At 36.4% G+C, this 22,038-nt stretch overlaps 1 protein-coding gene across 3 annotated transcripts in view; it reads left to right on the top strand.

The window, feature by feature from the left end:
• The window catches only part of LOC105437276 (coiled-coil domain-containing protein 180-like), a 34,412-nt gene that overhangs the window by 8,884 nt on the left and 3,490 nt on the right, over positions 1-22,038 (top strand). The window contains exons 11-34 of one of the 3 annotated variants that reach the window (XM_030998185.1): positions 82-250; positions 701-823; positions 1,587-1,760; positions 2,607-2,722; positions 3,476-3,602; positions 4,275-4,475; positions 5,371-5,448; positions 7,020-7,240; positions 7,832-7,913; positions 8,300-8,574; positions 9,417-9,563; positions 10,250-10,426; positions 11,255-11,378; positions 11,534-11,593; positions 12,410-12,568; positions 14,502-14,662; positions 15,088-15,143; positions 15,788-15,959; positions 16,997-17,074; positions 17,587-17,653; positions 18,326-18,470; positions 18,976-19,136; positions 20,562-20,699; positions 21,884-21,995. In XM_030998185.1, the coding sequence (XP_030854045.1) occupies positions 82-250; positions 701-823; positions 1,587-1,760; positions 2,607-2,722; positions 3,476-3,602; positions 4,275-4,475; positions 5,371-5,448; positions 7,020-7,240; positions 7,832-7,913; positions 8,300-8,574; positions 9,417-9,563; positions 10,250-10,426; positions 11,255-11,378; positions 11,534-11,593; positions 12,410-12,568; positions 14,502-14,662; positions 15,088-15,143; positions 15,788-15,959; positions 16,997-17,074; positions 17,587-17,653; positions 18,326-18,470; positions 18,976-19,136; positions 20,562-20,699; positions 21,884-21,995 (3,323 nt within the window). Of the gene's footprint in view, positions 1-81; positions 251-700; positions 824-1,586; positions 1,761-2,606; positions 2,723-3,475; positions 3,603-4,274; positions 4,476-5,370; positions 5,449-7,019; positions 7,241-7,831; positions 7,914-8,299; positions 8,575-9,416; positions 9,564-10,249; positions 10,427-11,254; positions 11,439-11,533; positions 11,594-12,409; positions 12,569-14,501; positions 14,663-15,087; positions 15,144-15,787; positions 15,960-16,996; positions 17,075-17,586; positions 17,654-18,325; positions 18,471-18,975; positions 19,137-20,561; positions 20,700-21,883; positions 21,996-22,038 lie in introns of all 3 variants that reach the window. The other 2 variants (XM_030998184.1, XM_030998186.1) reach the window with 2 other exon arrangements.

Raw genomic sequence — 22,038 nt, 5'->3', positions numbered from 1 at the left:
ATTCATGGACTGTATATCATATAATGCATGATTTCATCAATGAAATAATACTTAACATGAGAATCATTTTACATTACCCAGTGAGATGAAGCCTCCCAAATCGACCAAGACAGCAGCGTATCAATGGAACAAGGAGATTGTGAACTCTTGCCAGCGTATTGAACAGCTTCATGTAGCCTACCTAGATGAGTTACATACAGAGTATGAACAGGTCTGCAAGGAATGCCTGGACATGGTGGAAAACTTTCAGGTATATAGTCTTATCATTTCAATTCTCATAAGGTTATTACCCTGTGTGGGTTAAGTCATAGTGGAGAGCTGTCACAGAGCTGCCAACCAGTATAAGATTTAATCGTATTTAGTACGATTAAATACGACAGTACGATTTTCCTTAATAAAATACAATTTTCTATGTGTGTGTGCCATTTTCAATGGCAAGATACCCATTCTGTCCTGTATAGTATCCTACAAGCAATTTGGGAATATTCATTGGCTCATCAAATACACCAGTAATGACGAAATCATGCATATTCAACCAATGAATTTTGTGCAGTGCCGTGTATGCTTTAGGATAATTGAATATGTAATGAAAAATATCTTTGATGACCATATCCAAGAAAGGAAAAGAAAAGATGTTGACCTTTGCCTACAGTGAGGTCATTTGGACTTGTTAATGAGGCTGAGATTTGTTTATTTTCAGACCGAACTACTGGATGCTGGAGTCTGTACAGAGCTAAAGGTCGTGGAGGTCACAGAGGAAAGGATTCTGCCAGAGGTTGGTCTGCGCCAGGTCTCGTTTGAGAAGGCTCTGGAAGACATGGATGTGAGTCATTAGTACAAACAGTTATGTATTGAGGGGTTTTATAATGTCCTTTTGTGACCATGATTTGAAAATGGCTAATGAAATCAAGGTATAATGATGTTTATGATGATTATAGGTTATCGGTATGAAGATATGTACATTTTATTGGTGACATTCATGATGATGTTGATGATGATGAACGATGAGAAGGAGTCAGATGATGATGATGATAGTGATGACAAAAATTGATCTGGGGTTATGTGGATGATAATGATCAGAAATGATACGTATTCATTATTTATTGGCTTTGTTATAAAAATTTCCTTTTGCAGATTTGTGCAAAATCCATGAAACTTAATAGCTAGTATTAAAATATATCCTTCAGATATCATGTGTGAAATTTTGCAATCATAGGTTCTAAAACTTCTTAGTAAGAAATGAAAACCTAGTGCCGTTTTCATATTGCTGCAGAGTGAGCTATCCTCAATTCAACAGACATAACAGTAAAATCAATTTTGAATTAGGTACAGGAAATAAATATCTGGGAGATAAAAAAAAATATTTTCCATTTTTTTTTTTTTTTTTTGGGGGGGGGGGGGGGGGTGGAAGGTTCTTAATAATAAATCTCTTTGAAACATCACTTGATTCATGGAATTTAAGGTATTTAGGTCTGCAAAAGGGAAAATCCATCTATAAGCTAGTGAATGACAAATAATATTTATATCAAGATGATGGTCAACCATAAGTCAAGAATTCAAGTCTATGTTAATCTTTTATATCACAGCTCTCTCTTGAGAGGTTAGCAGAGCATCACGCCCAGGAGCTACGATCACTCTTCAAATTCACCCAGGGTGCAGCTCACCTCTGGGACGTCCATGAGATCAACCTGGCTAAGAAAGAGCGCCACCTTCAGGAACAACTGGAAGAGTGTCGGAGAAAACATGACAATCTCAACCAGGTGGGTACAATCAATAAACCTTGTCATGGTTAAGGGCGCCATTTTATTTTGCGCGTAAACATTGCGTCATCAATGTTTTCAGATGCGCATGAATTGTTGCGTCACTGCCTGCGTTGTGCGCTCACATCATATTGACTTGGGAGCCATTTTAAATAACGAGTAAGCATGTCAGCGCATGCGTACTCTTGTAACCGTGAAAGGGTGTATTCACTCTCTTCAAGCGTAGTAGAAAATGGGCAAAAATGACTCTCCTGTATTTAGTCTTTGAATATTGTCTGGAAAGTACCCCCTTCAGTGTCACAGATATACATGAACTATATTTCACCTGCACATATTTGCAGAAAACTTTGTAATTGCTCTAAAATACATAACAAGCCAATAAAAGATATACATTGCATCCCAGAAAATACAACAAAAACAAACGGGTATTGTTAACTATGAGCTATATAAATTTGTTATTTTGCTTTTGTCATAATTAAAGTATACTATAAGTATAAATATGTTTTTCAAATTAATTTCATTTATCCGTGCATGCTTCACTGAGCAACGTTGTTGTGAAAATGGCATGAGGAAATTGATTTGTGCTGGATGGGTAAAAAATGAAACATTACGATCACACTGGAACCTGACGAAACACGAATGGAAGGAAGCACAAATTTGAAAACAAGCACAATGAGACTTATACTGACAGAAGGAAACATTAGAGTAGAGGAAAAGCTGAGAAGACATTTATGGACAGCTAGAGCACTTGTATGCTTTACATCGAATCCAGTCACATCAAATAAAATCTACCGTAATCAGATCTAGTCATATCAAATCTAATCAAATCTTGTTGTATTTACCCAGGACATGGAGGCTAACCTAGACATCTTGATGGACAGACTGAGACAGGAAAGCAGTGAGGAAGCTCTCAAAACAACCATGGACAAAGCTCATCAAATGCTCCACAAGATTCAAGAAAGGTAAGCACTGATAGACAACCTTTGGGATATAGACATCAGGGGGGTGTTTCACAAAGACTAAGATCAACTATCAAATCAAAGTTGGACTTTACTATGGCAGGCCTATAATGCTGCTGGTTGCTCTCACCATTATGATCTTTAGATAATACTTTTTCTTCGAAAAATGTAAATTCTGTATATTTGTGACAATGATTTGTATGTTCCTTGAGAGACCAATGCCAGTAAATGGTGAGAGCAAACAGTAGCATGAATGGCCTGCCATAGTAAGTCCAACTTAAAGTCGATCTTAGTCTTTGTGAAACACCTCCCTTGAAAGTCAGGTCATGTTGAAGCACATATATATTGTTAGTGAACCTGTATGGTTTGAGCTTTGTTCTTGTTCCTCCTTAGGTTCATCCATTCACGTTTATTGTTGAACATATTCCTATTGTGGTTAGGATTAAAAGTTTAATACAAATACCCATTAAATTCTTTGCTGATTAGAATTGTCTCTTGCAAATATACATGTATGGATTTCTTTATCTATTGATCTACTTTACAATGAGTACTGACTTCATAATTCAGGCAAATATTAACAATGATGCTATTCTAAATTGTTATTCAAAGTCCTACTATTCCAAATTCCCAATGTTGCTAATCCAGCACATTATTCAATGTTAATTAACCTTTGTCCAACCCAATAAACCTATAATTTTGTTTGGAATTCACACTCAGTATTCTTTCTCATCTTTGTCCTGTCCTTGTTCTCTCCAGCTATCTGCATTTCTATCAGGACCAGGAACTGATCGTCCAGGACTATCCTGGTATGGTACAGGAGGAGCTCCAGCGCTATGACGGCTCTCTGTGTATCTTCTTTGAGGTTGATCGGGTGGACCCACAGGTTAGTTTCATACTCCAGGGGGGGGGGGGGGGGGGGGGTCATGAAGCCTTTTTTCAATGACAAATGATAAAACCAGTGAAAAATCTGCTGATAACCAGAAGCAAGGATTTCAGTAGCTTATAACAAAAACTGTCATTTTTCACTGGTGACAAGTTTTGTGAATATGCCCCCCAGGGCCCTATCTGTTTCATAAAACTTGTTATCAATAATAAGCTTCTTTTCTATGACAAATTTGCTCTCAACCAATCAAATGCCATGATTTTGGTAGCTTATTGTAACTTGTTATTGATGACAAATTTTATGAAACAGGTCCCAGGGCTGCATGGTATTCAATTCATCGCTTATCTAAAAATACAAGTATTCTACTCATTTTTCAGCTTAGATAAAAAAAAAAATAGCCTACTTTTGTATGCAATTTAAGCTTTCGGCTAAGTATTTTACTACGAGTTTAAGACAATACTCCATCTGACCTAAGCCAATTATTTTGGAGACCTTGATTGGTAGGCATATAGTTTCATACACAGTCATTATAAGCAACGCACAATTGCATCACGATGCACTCAATGCAAAACATTCAATGTGACACATTTGTTACGCATAATTAAGGATTGGCCAAGAGACATGTGCTTATCAACTAGTAGCCAGGATATATATTGCTTTACATTTTCTCAGGAGAAACAGGGAAAAAGGAAGAGCAGCATAAAGAGCCAATCTCAGGATTCACCTAGATCATCTAGGGCAGGTAGTCAGGCCGGTAGTCAGGCTGATAGTCAGGCCGGTAGTCAGGCCGGCAGCAAAGCAGCTAGCCAGGCCGGCAGCAATACAGATAGCAAAGCAGGTAGTCAACCACAGGACCCCCAGTCTACCAAGTCGGTATGTTGCTTGGTGATATGTATTTCCATGTGTGTAGATTTATGCATTGGTAGACTTCAGTAGTTGATTAATAAATTGTAGAATGCATGTGATTTTATATTCCAGTATGTTTCATTTCTTCTCTTTCCCACTAAGACCATTAATATTTACTCGGATGAAGTGCAGTCATACATTAACAAATATCCAAATTTTCTGTCCTATATCAATGCTATTTGTCTATGTGCTCTATGTGCTCTTATGATACTTGTATGCATTGAAGTTATTCTTCCAGCATATCCCTTTCTTGAGTGTGCTCTGTCGTTTCTGTCTCATATATGTGATATATGCTCAATTCACATCATAATGTATTTTTTACACAATTTATTTTCCTCCTTGATGATATCACTGCTTCATATTCCTGTATGCTGTGTTAAGTATACTAATCAAGCACTACCCTGTAATTGTAATCATGAGGCCTGTCTTCATCAACTCAAGAATGCCAAATATCCCGCTATTTAAACTATCCCGATCGCAAATTATCCAGTTAATTTGCGTTTTCATCAGCCCGAAGTTGCGATTGGGGGATATTTGGTCGAGATAATCATCCCAAGATATCTTGGGCTAGTTAGTTTGCAAAATATCCCGCTATTTGTCCAGTGCGTCTTCACAAGCCCGAAGACTCGCACTATGCGCGAACGCTGAGCAAAATATCTTGAGCTCGAACTTTACGTTTCGAGGTCAAGTCTCGAGCTGATGAAGACGCGATTTGTAACATCGGGATTATTTCCCAAATCAGACATAGCAGGCTATTTGGCAATCTCGAGCTGATGAGGACAGGCCTATTGTGATGTTTGCACCTAATCCACTTTCTGTATCCTAACCAACTTGTTTGTGGGTATGACCTTTCTCTGTCTAGTCTCCAACCAAGTTGGGTTCTAGTCCGAGAGACACCAGCTTAAGGAAGACTGTCCTTACCTCCTTAACCAAAATAAGGGTGAGTTACCTTTGCTCTATCAAGCTCTGTCAAAGTAACCGTGATTTAGGGCCCCAAGTACCTACTAACGAGGCTACCCTGTTTAAAGAATCCTGAATAAAAATTAATTTTGATAAATGAGTTACCTGATCAGTTACTCTTTATTTTTTATACTGTGTGCTTCTTTAAAAGCAAGAGAAAACACAAGATGTCACAAGAAGGTTCAGCATGTATACTATACTCAGCATGGTGTACATCTGTATTTAATCCAACTTTCAAGTTATAACAATAATAATAATTAACCGTTCTTGTATAGCGCATAACACATAGTATGAAAACATGTCCCTAAGCGCTCTAGAGAAAAACACAACAGAATACAAAGACAAGATGTACTGGGTAGCAGACATAATGGATGAATTAAATGTTAAATAAGTGCATCTTTAAAGCAATCTTAAACTTAACAATGTAGTCAATGTTTTTTAGATGTTCCGGGAGTTTATTCCATAAAGTTGAGGCAGTGTGAGCGAAGCTGTGTTCACCATATGACCTGGTCATCACTGGTGGAATAACAAACAATTTTTTCTTATTTAGAACAAAGATTTCTAGAAGGTGTGTACAATTTTAACAGCTCTATCAAATAAGGAGGTGCAAAATCATAAAGTTATCAATATTTGTGCTTTGCCAAATTAATAATGTTTAAAAAAAAGAGATCATATGACCCATGTATTGTCTGGTACTATACATGTACTTGTATTAGCGGAACTATAAAGCGTCCTTTATATTTGAGGAAATAATATTGGTTAGAAATTTGATGTTATACTTTATGAACTACACCAATATATATATAACTGACAGCCCTCCTTTATGGTATATGGGAGATATTAAACATGCATGTTTATTGTATTGCACCTTCTAATCCTGCTTTATCACCGTGTAGTGTACCGTGCAGTTTAACTTTCCTGTCTTATTATAATGCTGTCATATTGTATATCAGTCATGGCTTATATTATCCATTCTTTATGCTCAATCTTCTTCTAGTAGTAACATTTATTCTGCACTTAATATTAAAGCTCTGTACTAAAACCTGAATCGCCATTGTCTATATACTGTATTTGATATTCCTGTTTTGTACCTAAAGGTGAAAATTATCACAATTCATCCGATTTTATTGTAGGATTATTAAGGTTATGGTAGATTTTTAACAATGGCTGGATGTAGATTTTGGAACATGTGAATGAAACTTAATTTGATGGAAAACGGGGATAAACATATTCAAAATGAAGAAATGAATAAGACAAGCATGGAGGTGTCATGGTATAGTGGTTCCTTCACTTGACTCTCAATCCTAGAGTCTAGAGTAAGAATCCCAGCCTGGTGCTGACGTCCTTCGGCAAGGCATTAATCCATATAAGCACCTCACCACCCAGGTGTAAATGGGCACCTGGCAATTGCCGGGCCCTTAGAAAGAACATCAATGATGCTGATGAGGCTTCCCTGCGTAAGAAAAATTATTATTAATATTACAAACTCTGCTGCTCTTGAAGTACTACATGTATGCTAATTCAAATGATTCCCCCCATCATTCCTTGCAGGAGTCTTCTGCCACCAGTGAGGAACCTCCCGTTGTCACTGAGGTGCTCCTAACAACAAACGGGACAAACTTCTACGTCTTAACGGTTGCCGGGGAGCATGGGATCGTATCAGATGGGGACCGGAATGAAGATGGGACGGAGACGGTGTCTGGGGAGGATCAACCAGCCTATCTAGCAAATGTTACCATCCCGCAAGAAACATTGAAGAGCATAAGAGAAATGTAAGAGGATGTGATGTCATGCATACTCATCGATCATGTACATGTACTTCTTCCTCTTTATTTGTGTGTCTGTGTGCGTGTCTGTGTATGTTAAAGAGAGAGAGAGATATATATATATATATATAGATATATATATATAGAGAGAGAGAGAGAGAGAGAGAGAGAGAGAGAGAGAGAGATAGAGAGATATATATAGAGAGAGGGAGAGATATTCAGACATTGCATTTGAGTATTCTATAAGAAATAATAATGATTCTTTTGATGCTTTGGTGCTTCTATGTGGTAACAATCATTTGATAGACACAGAATTAATACAATTAAACATTTACCAAGGTGTGTCAAATAGGTACACTGTATGATCACTACCTTTTTTTTCCATTTAGAAACTCGGAATTTTTTTATATAGCAAGTCCTCTCAAATCCATCTCAGATATCATAATGTAATTTCCCAGAGTACCTAACATAATGTTCATTTTCACATAATTACAAAATGACAAAACTTGGTACAGGTATGAATAATTTAAATATTGACTGTATGATTTTGTGTCATTATTCTCACGTATTATTGCTTTCTTCCATGTTTCTCTGTAGAATGAGGATGTCCTTTCTGGAGCATCTAGAGGAGTGGATGATCTATGCAGTACAGAGAGCACACAGTGTAGTAGCTGCTAAGGTAAATTTTTTCTTCATTGCATATCAGTCTTATGTAGTACAATCAGTTTTGGATGAACTGCAGTATACAAAATAGAGATTTAATTTTCATTTGGCAAAAAATATATTTTAAGCTGAGTTCACCAATACACTTTCACTCATCCTGTGATTATTTGAGGTTGAATTGATTTATGTAAAAAAAATCTCACTTTGACTTGAAAGATAAATGAAGATTCCTTGACCTCATAGACAATATGGGAATAGACCAATTGAGTAGTAGACAAACTGGTTGTAGATTCAACAGCAATAAAACGTATAAAACTTTGAATTATTTTTCCATCAAAAGTGAATTCCTTGCAATTTCACTAAGAATCAATTTTTTATTTTAATGAATATTTCTGAAATTAGACCGAGGAGCTAAAGAGTGAGTTGGATCTGAGACTGCACCTTCATGAGCCTCGTTCACATCGCACTGAGCTTGACATCCATAACGTACGTGCCGCTGAGCTTCTACTTCATCAGGAGCGGGTCACCAAGCATTCTAAGGGTGTCTCCTGTGCTCTATCAGAGGTCAAGCAAAGATTCTCTGCTATGCAGAAGGAACATGATGGTGTGGTGGAGAGGTTCAAGCAGGAGATTGATACTATGGAGAATGTGTTTGTGCATGCTTCAAGATCAGCTGAGTAAGTATATAGCGCAAGAGACATAAAAGTAAAGAAATGTCCATGTATTGGTTGCTTTTTTTTGCCTTATGCTTGGTTATTTGATTTGATTTGATTTTTTGTTTTTGTCGTTGAAATAAAGTCTTTATTCAGATAAAATCACGGATAACATTGTAGTACATAAATATTCATAACAAAGCACTTAATCACATGTTTAAATGAGATCAAATAAAATTATATATCTCTATTTACTTGATAGCAGATTGTAAATCAGTAATTGTCTTCTTCCACTTCATAACATTCAAATCTGTTGTTTTAGTTTTATTTTCCTCTACTTCTATTTTGTATTTCAACATAAACAAACAATATTTACTTATTATTCTCATTACTACATTTTTATTAAATTGATTTCCAATACTCGCTTTATAGATTGCAAATAAAGCATAATGATTTGATTTATTGGTTTCTGCATCTTTTTTCTTTTTTTCATCATACATTTTCATGAACATAATATGGTTTAATACAATATTTTAAGTGTATATAATTTTATACAAATAATAAACAAAATTAAACAAATATATTGAATGCATAATTGACATACATTAGATGCAGGAGGGCTACAGAAATAGGCAAAGTAGCTTGACGTGCCTGCAGCCCTCAACTTAGATAAAACAATAAAAATACAAATAAACAAGAGAGTGACTTGCAGAGAAGGTGCAAACAAAAAAACTCCTTCCAATATATTTTTGGTATGTTTTCATTTTGTAGTTATTAAGTTATTAATGGAAGAAAAAATATATCAATTGTATTTTTTATTTCTCCTCACTCTAATATATTCTCCTTGTTTCTTGTTCTCCTTGCAGCTTGGTGTCCTTATCTCACCAAGTGAACACCAAGGTAGAGAGTCACATGGATGTGATCAGAGCATCCCTAAGACAGTTCAGGACATACCTGGATGATACTCTACAGATGCTCAGAGAATCTAATGCTAGGTTCATCAAGTCTTTCAAGTAAGTCGGCCTGAAAATCTCTCGGCAGATCACAAAGACATGTGCAAGAGGAGGTGCGATGGCTTAGTGGTCTCGTAACCGGAAGGTCCCGGCTTCGAAACCAAGTCAATGCGCTCGTGCCCCTTGGTAAGGCATTAATCCTCAATCACAAGTCCCTCAGAGAGAACTTAAAACTATCAGTCCCCTGGTTGTTTCCTCACAAGCTTTCTTAACAGTCAGGTAAAGCAATCATCATCATGATTAAACAAGAAAGTTCTCTTATTATGGCCCCAATTTCTTATAGCATCTTGAAAAGGGGAACATATTGGCATGTTGACTTAATTATCCCCATCCTAATTACACTCCTGTAAATATAACTGTTGTATAGAGGCATTGTCAGTATTCAATTCTTCAACATCCTTGGTCTACTTAGGCCGTTGAGTGACTGTTGGTATCTTGTAAGGTATTGCAGTCATTCATCTAATCTTTTCTTGACATTTGATATGTTATGTAACTCAATGAAGATGTAGTATTTCTTTATTTTTTACTGAATGAATGCAATAAAGAATATGCTACAAAACAAAAAATCTTATTATTTTACATCACTTTGTCTTTCTAAGATAAACATATCGTTAAATTATTTTTTAAAATGTGTGATAGAAGAGCAACAAAGCTCATAATGATATTTTCTTTGTATCCTTTTCCAGATTGTTTTCTGGTGGTGGTAATTTTTCCCCGGAGGAGGTAGAAGCATACAAGAAGAAGTTAGAGAAGTTAGCGACTAAGATTGATTCAGCTGAAGGCTTTGTGATGGCTGACTTAGAGGGTATGGAGGCAAGGAGATTAACGCAAGCTACTGATATAGCTGGCAAGTTTGAAGACAGGTCAGTCAAGAGTCATACTCTACATCAAATATTCTTCTTTCTTCAATTCTTCTTTATCCTGCAGCATTTTTAAAAATTATTATTCTTGTCTTGTCTTTTCAATCATTCTTTTCCTTATTCTCTTTTTTTCATTTACCTGCTTTTCCATTTTTTTTTCTTCTCCTTTTTTTTGCTTCTTGCCCCCTTCTTAATTCTTCTAGAATCACTAGTTATTAAATGAATATTGGTTTATGCTCAGTTTCTATATTCATGTATTTAAATTAAATGGTTTTGTTCCATTCTCTTTTTCCCTTTTCCTTTAAAAAAAATGTATCTTCTTCCCATTCTTATGAAATAGGAAAATCGATTGATAATTCAAAATGATATTCCAGTGTGCAGTGTATCACAACGTCACAACAAATAAAAGTATTAAAGTAGTCACAAGAAGAATCAAAAGTGTTTTTAATTGATTCAAAATTCATATGATTGCGAAGGGGAAGCCTCACTGATAAAATATAACAACTCCCCTCTTCAAAATATGTTTGGGACTCGCAGTAATCATCTCTCAAAAATGTTAATTATAAGATTCAGATTTTCTGCCTTCAGCGGTCTTCCGTAGAGTATCAAGATTTGTGACGTCACATGTGAGACACAGCTAGCCACAAAGCATTTTATGCCTTTTCATGATATCGATATGATTTTCAGCAAATTATTCATGTTTTTCGATCAAGAGAAAATCTTTCCATCCATATATAATTTGTCCATGATTATCAGTTGTCGTGAATTTTCTTTGGGTGACTACTTTAAAAAGTTCTCTCTAATTGTATTTTGTATGTGTCTATCTTTCAGGTTCAAGAGTCACCTGTTTGATCTGACCTTCATTGAGAAGCTGAGTAGATGGCTCAACAACACACAGGTCAAGATCAAAGGGGAGGTCGCAGAGAGTAATACACAGGCTCAGACACTCATGAGAGTGCTTAACAAACTAGAAACTAGAGTGGATGCATGTGAGAGACCCAATCAAGACAAAGAGGTGAGTTACTATTATCAGGTTATATTTCATCAGGCTAGGTAGACTTTCCCAAGAACGTATATAGCTCCGGTGTGTTGCAATTAGATTCTTAAAGGGTGCTTAACAAACTAGAAACTAGAGTGGATGCATGTGAGAGACCCAATCAAGACAAAGAGGTGAGTTACTATTATCAGGTTATATTTCATCAGGCTAGGTAGACTTTCCCAAGAACGTATATAGCTCCGGTGTGTTGCAATTATATTCTTAAAGGGTGCTTAACAAACTAGAAACTAGAGTGGATGCATGTGAGAGACCCAATCTAGACAAAGAGGTGAGTTACTACTATCAGGTTATTTTTTCATCAGGCTAGCTTTTCCCAGGAGAATAAAGAGCTCCAGTGTGTTACATTTAGATATTTAAAGGGTGATGATGATGATGATGATGATGAGGTACCGGTACAATTGAGAGATATTCAAACCTGCAGTAAAGAAAGAAAGTTTCTGTGAGTTTAAAAACATATATAAGGAAGAAATTAGAATTAATAATGAAGGAATTGTAATGCAGTTAGCACTAAAACTGCTAGCCTATTTAGAGCTTGGTAATATTATTATCGTATACTGATTATGAGGAAGGTAGATTAACTGAGAGATGTTTACAGGGCTTTATGTACGTTTTGTAAATTTAAATAGTTTGCTTAGGAAGATTAATTGTATCTTTCAAAGGGAAATCCAACCTTGATAGCAAACTACTGTAACAGAAAGCACAAAAATCAGAGAAGCATACTGGTGAAAGTTTGAAGATTTCCATAGCTGCAATGATCTCATATTTCAAACATTCTAATTGGTCTGACTTATTTCAAACTTTCGCCATTCTGTTTATCTGATTTTTCTGCTTTCATTCAAAGTGAACTTATTACAAGCATTGGATTTGCCCTTTAAGTGTACATCAGAGTATATTTATTTACTTGTTTATCTTGTATGTTTCTACTACAGCAAATAACTCCTGGTGAGTTACTTGAGACGCTACCATCTATCTTCCAAGCGTTTGATGAGAGAGCACAGTACCTGAACTGTGCTATACACCTGCTCTTAAACGCCCCTCCACTTCATCCTGCTCCATTGTCTAGAGGCAATCAAAACACAACTGCAAAGGTACACTTCTTCTCCCATTTAGCCATCTTGCCTATTTCATAGTATTCTAATTATTCTGAATCTGTTATTTCTTGTCCTTTGTTGTCAGGTCTCCTAATTTGATTACCTTTAAACTTTTCTTAAATCTTAACATATTTTCATTCATTGAAATGTGCCAAAGAATATCAACGCTGTACTGTATTTTGAATAAAAACTACATATACATATCACTAGTTTTCTCTCATGAAACAGAAGTTAGTATATGTATTGAAAAGATTGTTATATCTGTGAACTGGTATCAGTCATTGGAATAACAAATCAGGGATGGAATATCAAGTGATCTAATACATACTAATACATGGTGAACGATGTGAGACTATGTTCTATACGTGAAATGACAATTACTTTTTGTCTCGCCTGCGTAGCAAAAAGCGAGACATAGGCGCTGCTTTTCCGGTGACAGCGACGGCGGCGGCGTCAACATCAAAAACTTAACCTAAGGTTAAGTTTTTGAATTTTTGATATAATTTTTAAAGTATAAGTTCTTAGTCAATGAAACTTGGACTATAGGGTTATCAAGTATCCCCAATAATGTGAGTAGAATTTCAGATCACAAAGTCAAGGTCAAAGGTCATTTCAGGTCAACAGACTTGGACTATGTTGTAGCATCATCATCGAAAACTTAACCTAAGGTTAAGTTTTTGAATTTTTGATATAATTTTGAAAGTATAAGTTCTTAGTCAATGAAACTTGGACTATAGGGTTATCAAGTCTCCCCAATCATGTGAGTAGAATTTCAGGTCACTAAGTTAAGGTCAAAGGTCATTTAAGGTCAACAAACTTAGACTTTGTTGTGGCATCAACATCAAGATTTTCAAAATGCTTCTTCTTCGTTATTTTTCAACAGATTTTGATTCTGATTCTGATTGTTTCATATGATAGGGCTAATATATGCAAATTTATTCGAAATCACAAAAAAAGGCTTCTTCTCCTTCATTTCTCGACCGATTTTGATTTGGTTTGCTTTATATCGTAGAGCTAACTTTGGTACACTAAACTTTACACAGAATTTTGAAATTGTTCTCCATTAATTATGGTAATTTATGCAAATTTATTCCAAAAATAACAAAAATTGCTTCTTTTCCCTCATTTTTTGACCGATTTTGATTTGGTTTGCCTTATCTGGTAGAGCTAAATTTGGAACACTAAACTTCTACACGGAATTGTGAGATTTTGCTCCATTGATTATTTATGGTACTTTATGCAAATGAAATGAAATTATGTCCCTTCCAGGGCATCAAATTTTTATTTTTTGACCAGTTCAAAAGTGTACCACATAAAATTTACAATATTTGTTGTTGCGAGATGCGGATGAGCGCTACGTCATTGACGTTCTGGTTTATCATATTGAATTGCGTTATGCAGGCGAGACCGCCGCGAGCATTTCCCTTGTTTGCTATGAAAACTGCACATGAACATTAAACTTACTCCCTTACTACCGGTATCTAAATCTTTAATGTTCATTGATGAGAAATATTTTGAAACCAAGTGCAGTAGGGGTAATGGTCGAGTGGATATGTCACCGCACTGTGGATCACAAGGTCCGCCCATCAAGTCCCGCCGCAGCACTAATGTCCTTTGGCAAGACATTGATCTACATTTGCCACTCTCCACCCAGGTGTTACATGGGTACCCGGTAGGATGCAAAAGTTAATGTGGTTTGATTAGCAAGTGGCGCTTGTAAAATGGCGACTGGCTCGAATACTCCCAAGGGAGTCGAGAATGTTCATACATTGTGTGCGGGTAGGCATGAATCCTATGACCGGGGTAATAATATATATCTGTAAAGCGCATTGAGAGAGCCTGCTCTCCCGAAATGCACTATATAAGGACAAAACTATTATTATTATATTATTATCAACATCCTCCATCTCTCCGTCTGTCTCATCTGTAGGTTGGCTTTAGTGGTGAGCAGCAGCAGGGCCCAGGAAGCCATCATCCATCTGGTACAGCCGTAGCCCTGACTCCTATCACGTCTACGACTACAGCAGCTCTTAAAGCAGCTAAACTACAGTCGGAAGATGCTGCCGTCTTGGTCATCAAGAATATCCTGACGTAAGATGGTAGTAGATGTACACTTAGGAGAGTTATCACAAAGTTGATTGAAAATCGTTATTTAAAAAAAAATTATTCAGAGCATACTTATAAAAAATTTTGAAAGCGATAAAGAGAATTTACCAAAAGTCTTTGATGAAAAATAAAAAGTATTTTTTTCTGCTCAAGAACATTCTCACAGACAACATAAGAAGTAGATTTTCAAGAGTTATCAGAGAGTTAGTACCATTGTTCCATGTAAAGAATACACTCTTTCCAGACAAAATTATATACAATAGGTGCGCTTTGAGAGTGATAGAGTTTATTGAAATGTTTTAATGTGCCCCGAGTCTAGGAATATTATCAGCACTCTTTAAAGGTTTATTGGTATCAAACGATGGTCAATCTTCTTTTATAACCGCTTTTACTTTTGTTTGTCTCATCAGATCGCAGAAGAACAAGATGAAAGGCCAGGATGAGGAGACACCATTGACCACTCCATGTAAGTACATACATATATTCATAAAAAAATATGGGATAACCATGGAAGCAGGGGTTGCTTCACCTTGCCTATGGATGTGAAATATTTTTAATTGGAAATTTCAGTCTTTTAGAGTAATTGTTATTGCAAATGTAACATACAGCTAGAGACAGATGGATAAGTATATCCTTAGTGTTGTTGTACAGATAACAACTGAATTATTCATACATGTGATGTTTTTTGTGTATTTGCATAACTCAACAATGAAAGGTAGACTGGTTGAATACTTTTAGATATAATCTGTTATATGTCACATTCTCAAAAAACAAGAAATGGGAAAATCCAATTTTTCACAAAGTTAAAAAATTACTAAACTTGGTGAGGGCTGGTATAAATAATTTAGTTGTTAAATGTAATTTATTCATGAGTCAATTAAGCATAAGGGCAGGAAAGCTCGATGCCAGTTTACATTTGTGTTCAAAACATTCTCTTCAGCAGTCTTATTTACTTCATCATTATATAATAGTTCATTGGTGTGCATATATATTAGTATTAATTGGTTTGGTGCATGTACAAGCTCTTTTCAAGACACTTTCAAGGTTATGAAATAAACAGTACCATATTTAAATCAAGTCTGAATACAAGTTTGATGTGTCAATCTACAGCTGTATCAAGACCATTAGCATCCCAGCCCACCTCTACTGCCGGTGACGCCCATGGTAAAGGCGTGGCTAGACCCCCTGCTAAGCCTGTGGATAAGGATAGGTCAAAGGTCAACAATCCAAAACGCACCACCTCGATGACCTCAGATCATAACCCTAGAAGGAGCGCTTCCGGGTGAGTACTTGCCTCATGACATGGTCTGAGCATGGCAAGCTCTTTATCTATATTCAGTATCAAAATTTATCTTATGCCTGGGGAGTGTTTCACAAAGACTAAGATTGACTTTAATTTGAACTTAACTATGGCAGTCCATTCATGCCACTGTTTTCTCTCACTATTATGATCTTTAGATAATATATTTTTTCCTTCAATAATGTATTATCAAAAAATATCAATTTTGTGACCATGATTTGTACGTCCCTTGAGAGACCAATGCCAGTAAACGGTGAGAGCAAACAGTGGCATGAATGTCCTGCCATAGTAAAGTCCAACTTAAAGTCGATCTTAGTCTTTGTGAAACACCCCCAGCTCCCTTTGTAATGGGTACTAGTTCAAGCAATATTCAATTAATTAATTTATACAATTCCTTAGCAGATTGAAATCATACATGCTTATTAGTTGATTTACATCTCTTTCATGTTGATCTATTTTTTACAGTAGTGAAATAAGATAGGCTGATAACATATTATTAATTTCAAATGAGATATCATGTTTAGTTTTATTGGGTGGTATTCTCATAAGTTAAGCCGGGACTAAGTCCAGACTAAACAAGAATTTTAGTTCACACTTCTATGAAATGCTAGGTTTCATCTTCCTCCTTCAATATCCATGACAAGGATAATCTACCAAAGACATTGTTGAAATTCAGTTCATACTCATATTATCTTTTTCTTCCCATTTCATTGCAAAATCAATTTTTTGGACGCTTTTCATTGAAGGATTAAAATAATCTGTTCAGGGTAAATTAGTTCACAACAGGCACTCCATAAAAGTGTGAACTAACTAAGCACGCGCTAACTTAGTACGCGCTACCGGAATACCACCCATTACTTTTAATAATCTTATATCATTCAATTTGTGTATAGTGTAATGTTTTAAAATGAAAGCTTTATTTTATATAAACATTAGACCATCGAGAGGAAAATGACATGGCATAAGAAATATCAAATAAATGTCTTATGCTTTTTATTTATTGCTATTTTCTGAAACAGAACTCAAAAGAACAAGAATAATGGTCTCAAGTTTGATCCCAAGTATTACATCTTTGGAGAAAAGCCAGAAAAAGAAACGTAAGTATTATTGAAAGGTACATGTACGTGTTGATACTATATAATGATGACAGATGACAAAAATCAATGCAAAGAAATATGACACATTTATTTCATCACCTTTGCTACAATAGATTTTTCCACACTATCAGACAGTAAATGAATTTGAATGTAATCAATAGCCTGTGAATTTGTCACTATCTTCTGATTTTGTGTTTATCTTTTGCATTTAAAGCCCCACTGTCCTACTTGTAGCTACTTGCTCCCTCTATATAGAAAACTTCCCCAATCAGTGCTTGTTGGTCCCCCATGATCCTCTTTTTCTTATGTTAGTTGAGAGCTGAGTTAATGAGATAGCCACCTGTCAGTGACCTCGCTGTGTGGTCTAATCCCTTCTAGCCCAGTAGTATTGACGGTCTTTAAAAATTGAAAAAAAGTCTGTTCCATTCTATCATTCATTCACTATTTTTTTCTTCTTTCTTTTGTCGATTTGAAACCATGAGATAATTGTTTTTCTTCATCTCTGTTTGCAGTCACTTGTTAGCTGTTGTGAAGAGGACTTTACAAGATGCACTGGATGGCCTACTTACTACTGCTGATGTAAGTTGTCTTTATTTAGCTATCTTCTGTTTTTTATGGGGCTCAATATGCACTTCCCTATTCAAGTTTGTAGATCTAATGTTGCATATCGTTTAATTAAATTTTAGTATCCTTAATGTCCTATAAGGGTAAGGTCAGATCAGTCTAACTCTACTTTGGTATGGTAATATGCTATTTGGTATGTCTTAATGCCAAATGCCACAACTGCCACAACTGCCACAGAATGGTAGTTTTCAATGGGTATTACAACATTGCATGGTATGTGCTTTCCAATAACATTGGGACTTAAGTTTTGCTGCTATGTTTCTCTCTATCTACCTTAGTGGTGGTTATTTTACCTGACTGCTAAGAAAGCATAAATGCTTATTAGTTTAAGAGGACGGACAGCTTTAGGTCCTCTCTGAGGGACATGGTAATAATACCAAAGGGCACTAGCGCGGCAACTTGATTTTGAACCCAGGTCGCTGGATTACGAGACCACTGCCTACCAACTTAAACCTGATGAAGGCATTTGAAAATTGTTCCTCTGCTCTTTTGTTATTTTTACAATTGTTTATGTATTGTAACATCTATGGAGTATGCACGTCAGTGTAGCAAGCTTTTTGAAACTACAATGTACTTTCATCTATTAAATGAAGAGCATAATTTATGTGATATCCTGTTGTATTACAGCTGTACTACCGACAGAAAGGCAGTCGTGCTGTGACCCGACCTCAAGCCATCCATGAGATCTTTGAGCAGTGCGCCGATGTGATTGTCACTAAACTACAGTCTTACTACAAGCAGGCTGATGATTATCATAACCAATGCTTACAAGGTAAGACACTTCATCTACTATTGTCTCTCACCACCCAGGTGTAGCTCATTGGTGGGACTTTCCCTTTTTAATGCTAGGACTACGATGGCTGTTCATCTAAAGGCAGGATATATGTTTCCAAAAGTGCATCAGGGCATTGCTTGTATTGTGACTTCCAATGGTTGTGTGAGGGGAGAGGGGGGGGGGGGGAGGGTTGCAAAAGTCAGATATACATTATGGCATTTGATTTTGATGGACTTTGATGTTTCATTCTTCATTTCTCTTAATCAGAGTTGTTTTAACAAAATAAGTCTAGATAATAATCTTTTGCTAGTCATTAGTTGTTCTGATGGGTCAGTTGATATGACAGATTTACAAGAAAAGCTCTGATCCTATACACAAAAATCAATGATCTGCTTCAAATCAATCGCAGTGGCAATACAGAACGAGATATGTGCAGTGTACTGTACACATTTATATTTTATCATACCTGAATGGGAAATTTTCTTGCTCTTAATTACTTCAGAATTCCGTGAACAGCTGGAGAGGCTTGAGATTGAGGTAGCCAAGGTCCCATCACTGGTTATCAAACAGCTTCTCAAACATCACATTCAGAAAGCTAGTGGATTGATGAAGCAAGGTGGTGGACAGTTCACACAGAAACTAGGACAGTGGGAGAAAGCAAGGGTAAGTCCCAGGGTAACAGATATACAAAATGCAATAATAAAAATATGTTACAATTTTTCAGGCTCCATGAATTTGTTTCCTTCCTCGGTGTCTAATACATAAAGTGCTCTCTCATCCTCTTGCCTAATATGATATCAGACTAGTATTGATTGAAATTTTGAAGTGTTTTTATGCCTCCGTTACGAAGTAGCCGGAGGCATTATGTTTTCGGGTTGTCCGTCCGTCCGTCCGTACGTCCGTACGTCCGTACGTCCGTACGTCCGTCCGTCCGTACGTCCCGTTCTCGTGATCGCGTTATCTGAAGAACCGATTGATGGATTCCTGCCAAACTTTGGTCATGTATGTTACTTGCAGAGCCGATGAACTGATTAGATTTTGGGGTCACGAGGTCAAAGGTCAAAGGTCACAGGGCTCATTATGTATGCAAAAACAGCTTGTGATCGCGTTATCTGAAGAACCGATTGATGGATTCCTGCCAAACTTTGGTCTTGTATGTATCTTGCAGAGCCGATGAACTGATTAGATTTTGGGGTCACAAGGTCAAAGGTCACAGGTCACAGGGCTCATTAGGTATGCAAAAAGAGCTCGTGATCGCATTATCTCAAGAACCGATCGATGGATTCCTGCCAAACTTTGGTCATGTATGTATCTTGCAGAGCCGATGAACTGAATAGATTTTGGGGTCACGAGGTCAAAGGTCACAGGGCTCATTATGTATGCAAAAATAGCTTGTGATCGCATTCTCATTAGAACAGATTGATGGATTCCTGCCAAATTTCGATCATGTATGTATCTTGCAGAGCCAATGAACTGAGTAGATTCATGGGTCATGAGGTCAAAGGTCATGGGCTCATTATGTATCCAAAAATAACTTGTGAACGCATTCTCATTAGAACTGACAGATGGATTACTATTTAACTCAGGACATCTTGCAGAGCCAATGAACTGAGTAGATTTTAGGGTCATCAGGTCAAAGATCAAAGGGTCATATATGTATATGAGAAATTGCTTGTAATCACGATATTCTGAGAACCTCTTAATGGATTACAATTGAACTTGAATTTGAAAAATTTCTTCTGTTTTGGTTTGTAAAATTGCTCTATGACGGAGGCATCATTTTCGACTGCGCGTAGTCGAAGTTCCATCTAGTTATATATGATCAAGGCAAAGAGAAGTTAACTGCTTTGAACTAATTTGTATTAGTCATGTTGTGTTTTGAGTTGAATTTTGTGCATTAGTTAGGCCCTACATATATAGACAGTGATGTTTTTCCCTTGCAAGTTTATGTATTTCAATACAATCAATTTTCTGTGGCTTTCGGCCAGTATAGGTGCATCAATATGCACAATTCTTCATTAAAGTACCCCATGTATTTAATACATATAGGTACATATAACTTCTTCATTATATTTGTTATATGTACAGAGCCAGCATAAACTTTTGCTGCGCCCGACCCTAGGCCACCCTCACAATCGCAATGAGCTTGTATCACTGTGTGATCAGGAGGAGGAGAGAAGGAAGGAATACATGGCTGGAGTAGAGGACAATGCTAAGGCCCTCAGGGTAAGAACTTTAATCCAATGGACCTGGGCCCATATCCCTAAAACCTTACCAAGATAGTTATCAACTAATTACATAGGCTACAGTATATACTTAGCTGACAACTGGGCTTAGGAATGTTTTATGAATATGAGCCCTGTTTACTAATTGTATGCATATTTTTAACATAAGTTTTTCTTGAGAACTTTAAAGCTTTGCAATGTTTTTACCCCAACATAGTATACAAATAATACACAGCAGTGAGGGCATTAGTAAGAATTACCCACACAAGGTACCTTTGGAACAGTCTGTTTGGATTGTTTTGAAGGTACCGAGTGTGGGTAATTTTACTAATGCCCGAACAAAATGATGTGTATTACCAGTATTTGTTTTATAAGATTATGTTTAATTTTTTTATAAAATAATGTTTTATAACTTGATTTTACTAATGATCGGTCATTAGCATTTGATAATGACCGGTCATGCCTGGTCACATGTACGCTCTCAACAAATCATTTGATTAGGATCCATCTTATGACAACAAATAATGTATGCGAAGTGTATTCCATCCATAAAGATGCCATTATTCACAGCAGGTGAATGAAATGGCTGGTAACCAGGGGTAAGGGAGAGAAACATGCATAAATTGAATGGGTGTATTTAGATTTTACTATATACTTAATTTGCTTACAGTTACAGGTCTATTTATTGCCACGCTGTCTTCTTTTATAGAAATATGGTTTACAGGATGAAATTTGTTTATCCCTGTATGTAACCTACAATGTTGTCAGAATGATCATTGTTAGATATTGCAGAGTTTATAGATTGAAGAATTAAGAGAGAAGAAAAAGCAACTTTTTTCTACTACTTTGCGGCTCTAACATTGATTTTCCTGGATTGTCTTTGAATAATCTAAATTTGGATAAACTTCTTGATCTTGAAAGTAGTTAACATGCTTTCCAAGTTATTGATGATGATGATAGAATGACATTATAAAAGCGGAGAGATGTCTTTTTCCAACTTTTTCTCTGGAAATAAGTTGTAGAGCACAACAAGAGTGACAAGAAGAGCTTACGTTGGACATCTCTTCCCAATGATGTACTTGTCATTTTCATTAAATCTATATGATTTTCTCATTTTGATAATGTGGAGGGTCATGTTGAGTCAAAGACACCCCATAACTAGCCTTTTTATCCGTATTCATACAGGATGCAATGAAGAGCTGTGGAGATGACTTTGTGAAACAGCTTGCTACTACCACTGAACAGCTTCTACTCCTACTAGATTCAGAGCTAACAGTTGATGATGTCATCACCGGCAGTAAGTCTTCTCGATCAATGCAATAAGAAATCTGATATACGGC

The sequence above is a fragment of the Strongylocentrotus purpuratus genome, unplaced genomic scaffold (genome assembly GCF_000002235.5).
Source record: "Strongylocentrotus purpuratus isolate Spur 01 unplaced genomic scaffold, Spur_5.0 spur5_scaffold_4, whole genome shotgun sequence".
In the NCBI taxonomy this organism is placed as follows: Eukaryota; Metazoa; Echinodermata; class Echinoidea; order Camarodonta; family Strongylocentrotidae; genus Strongylocentrotus; species Strongylocentrotus purpuratus.
Note: the sequence above shows the minus strand (reverse complement) of the source record. Positions and strands in the feature narration are given on the sequence as shown.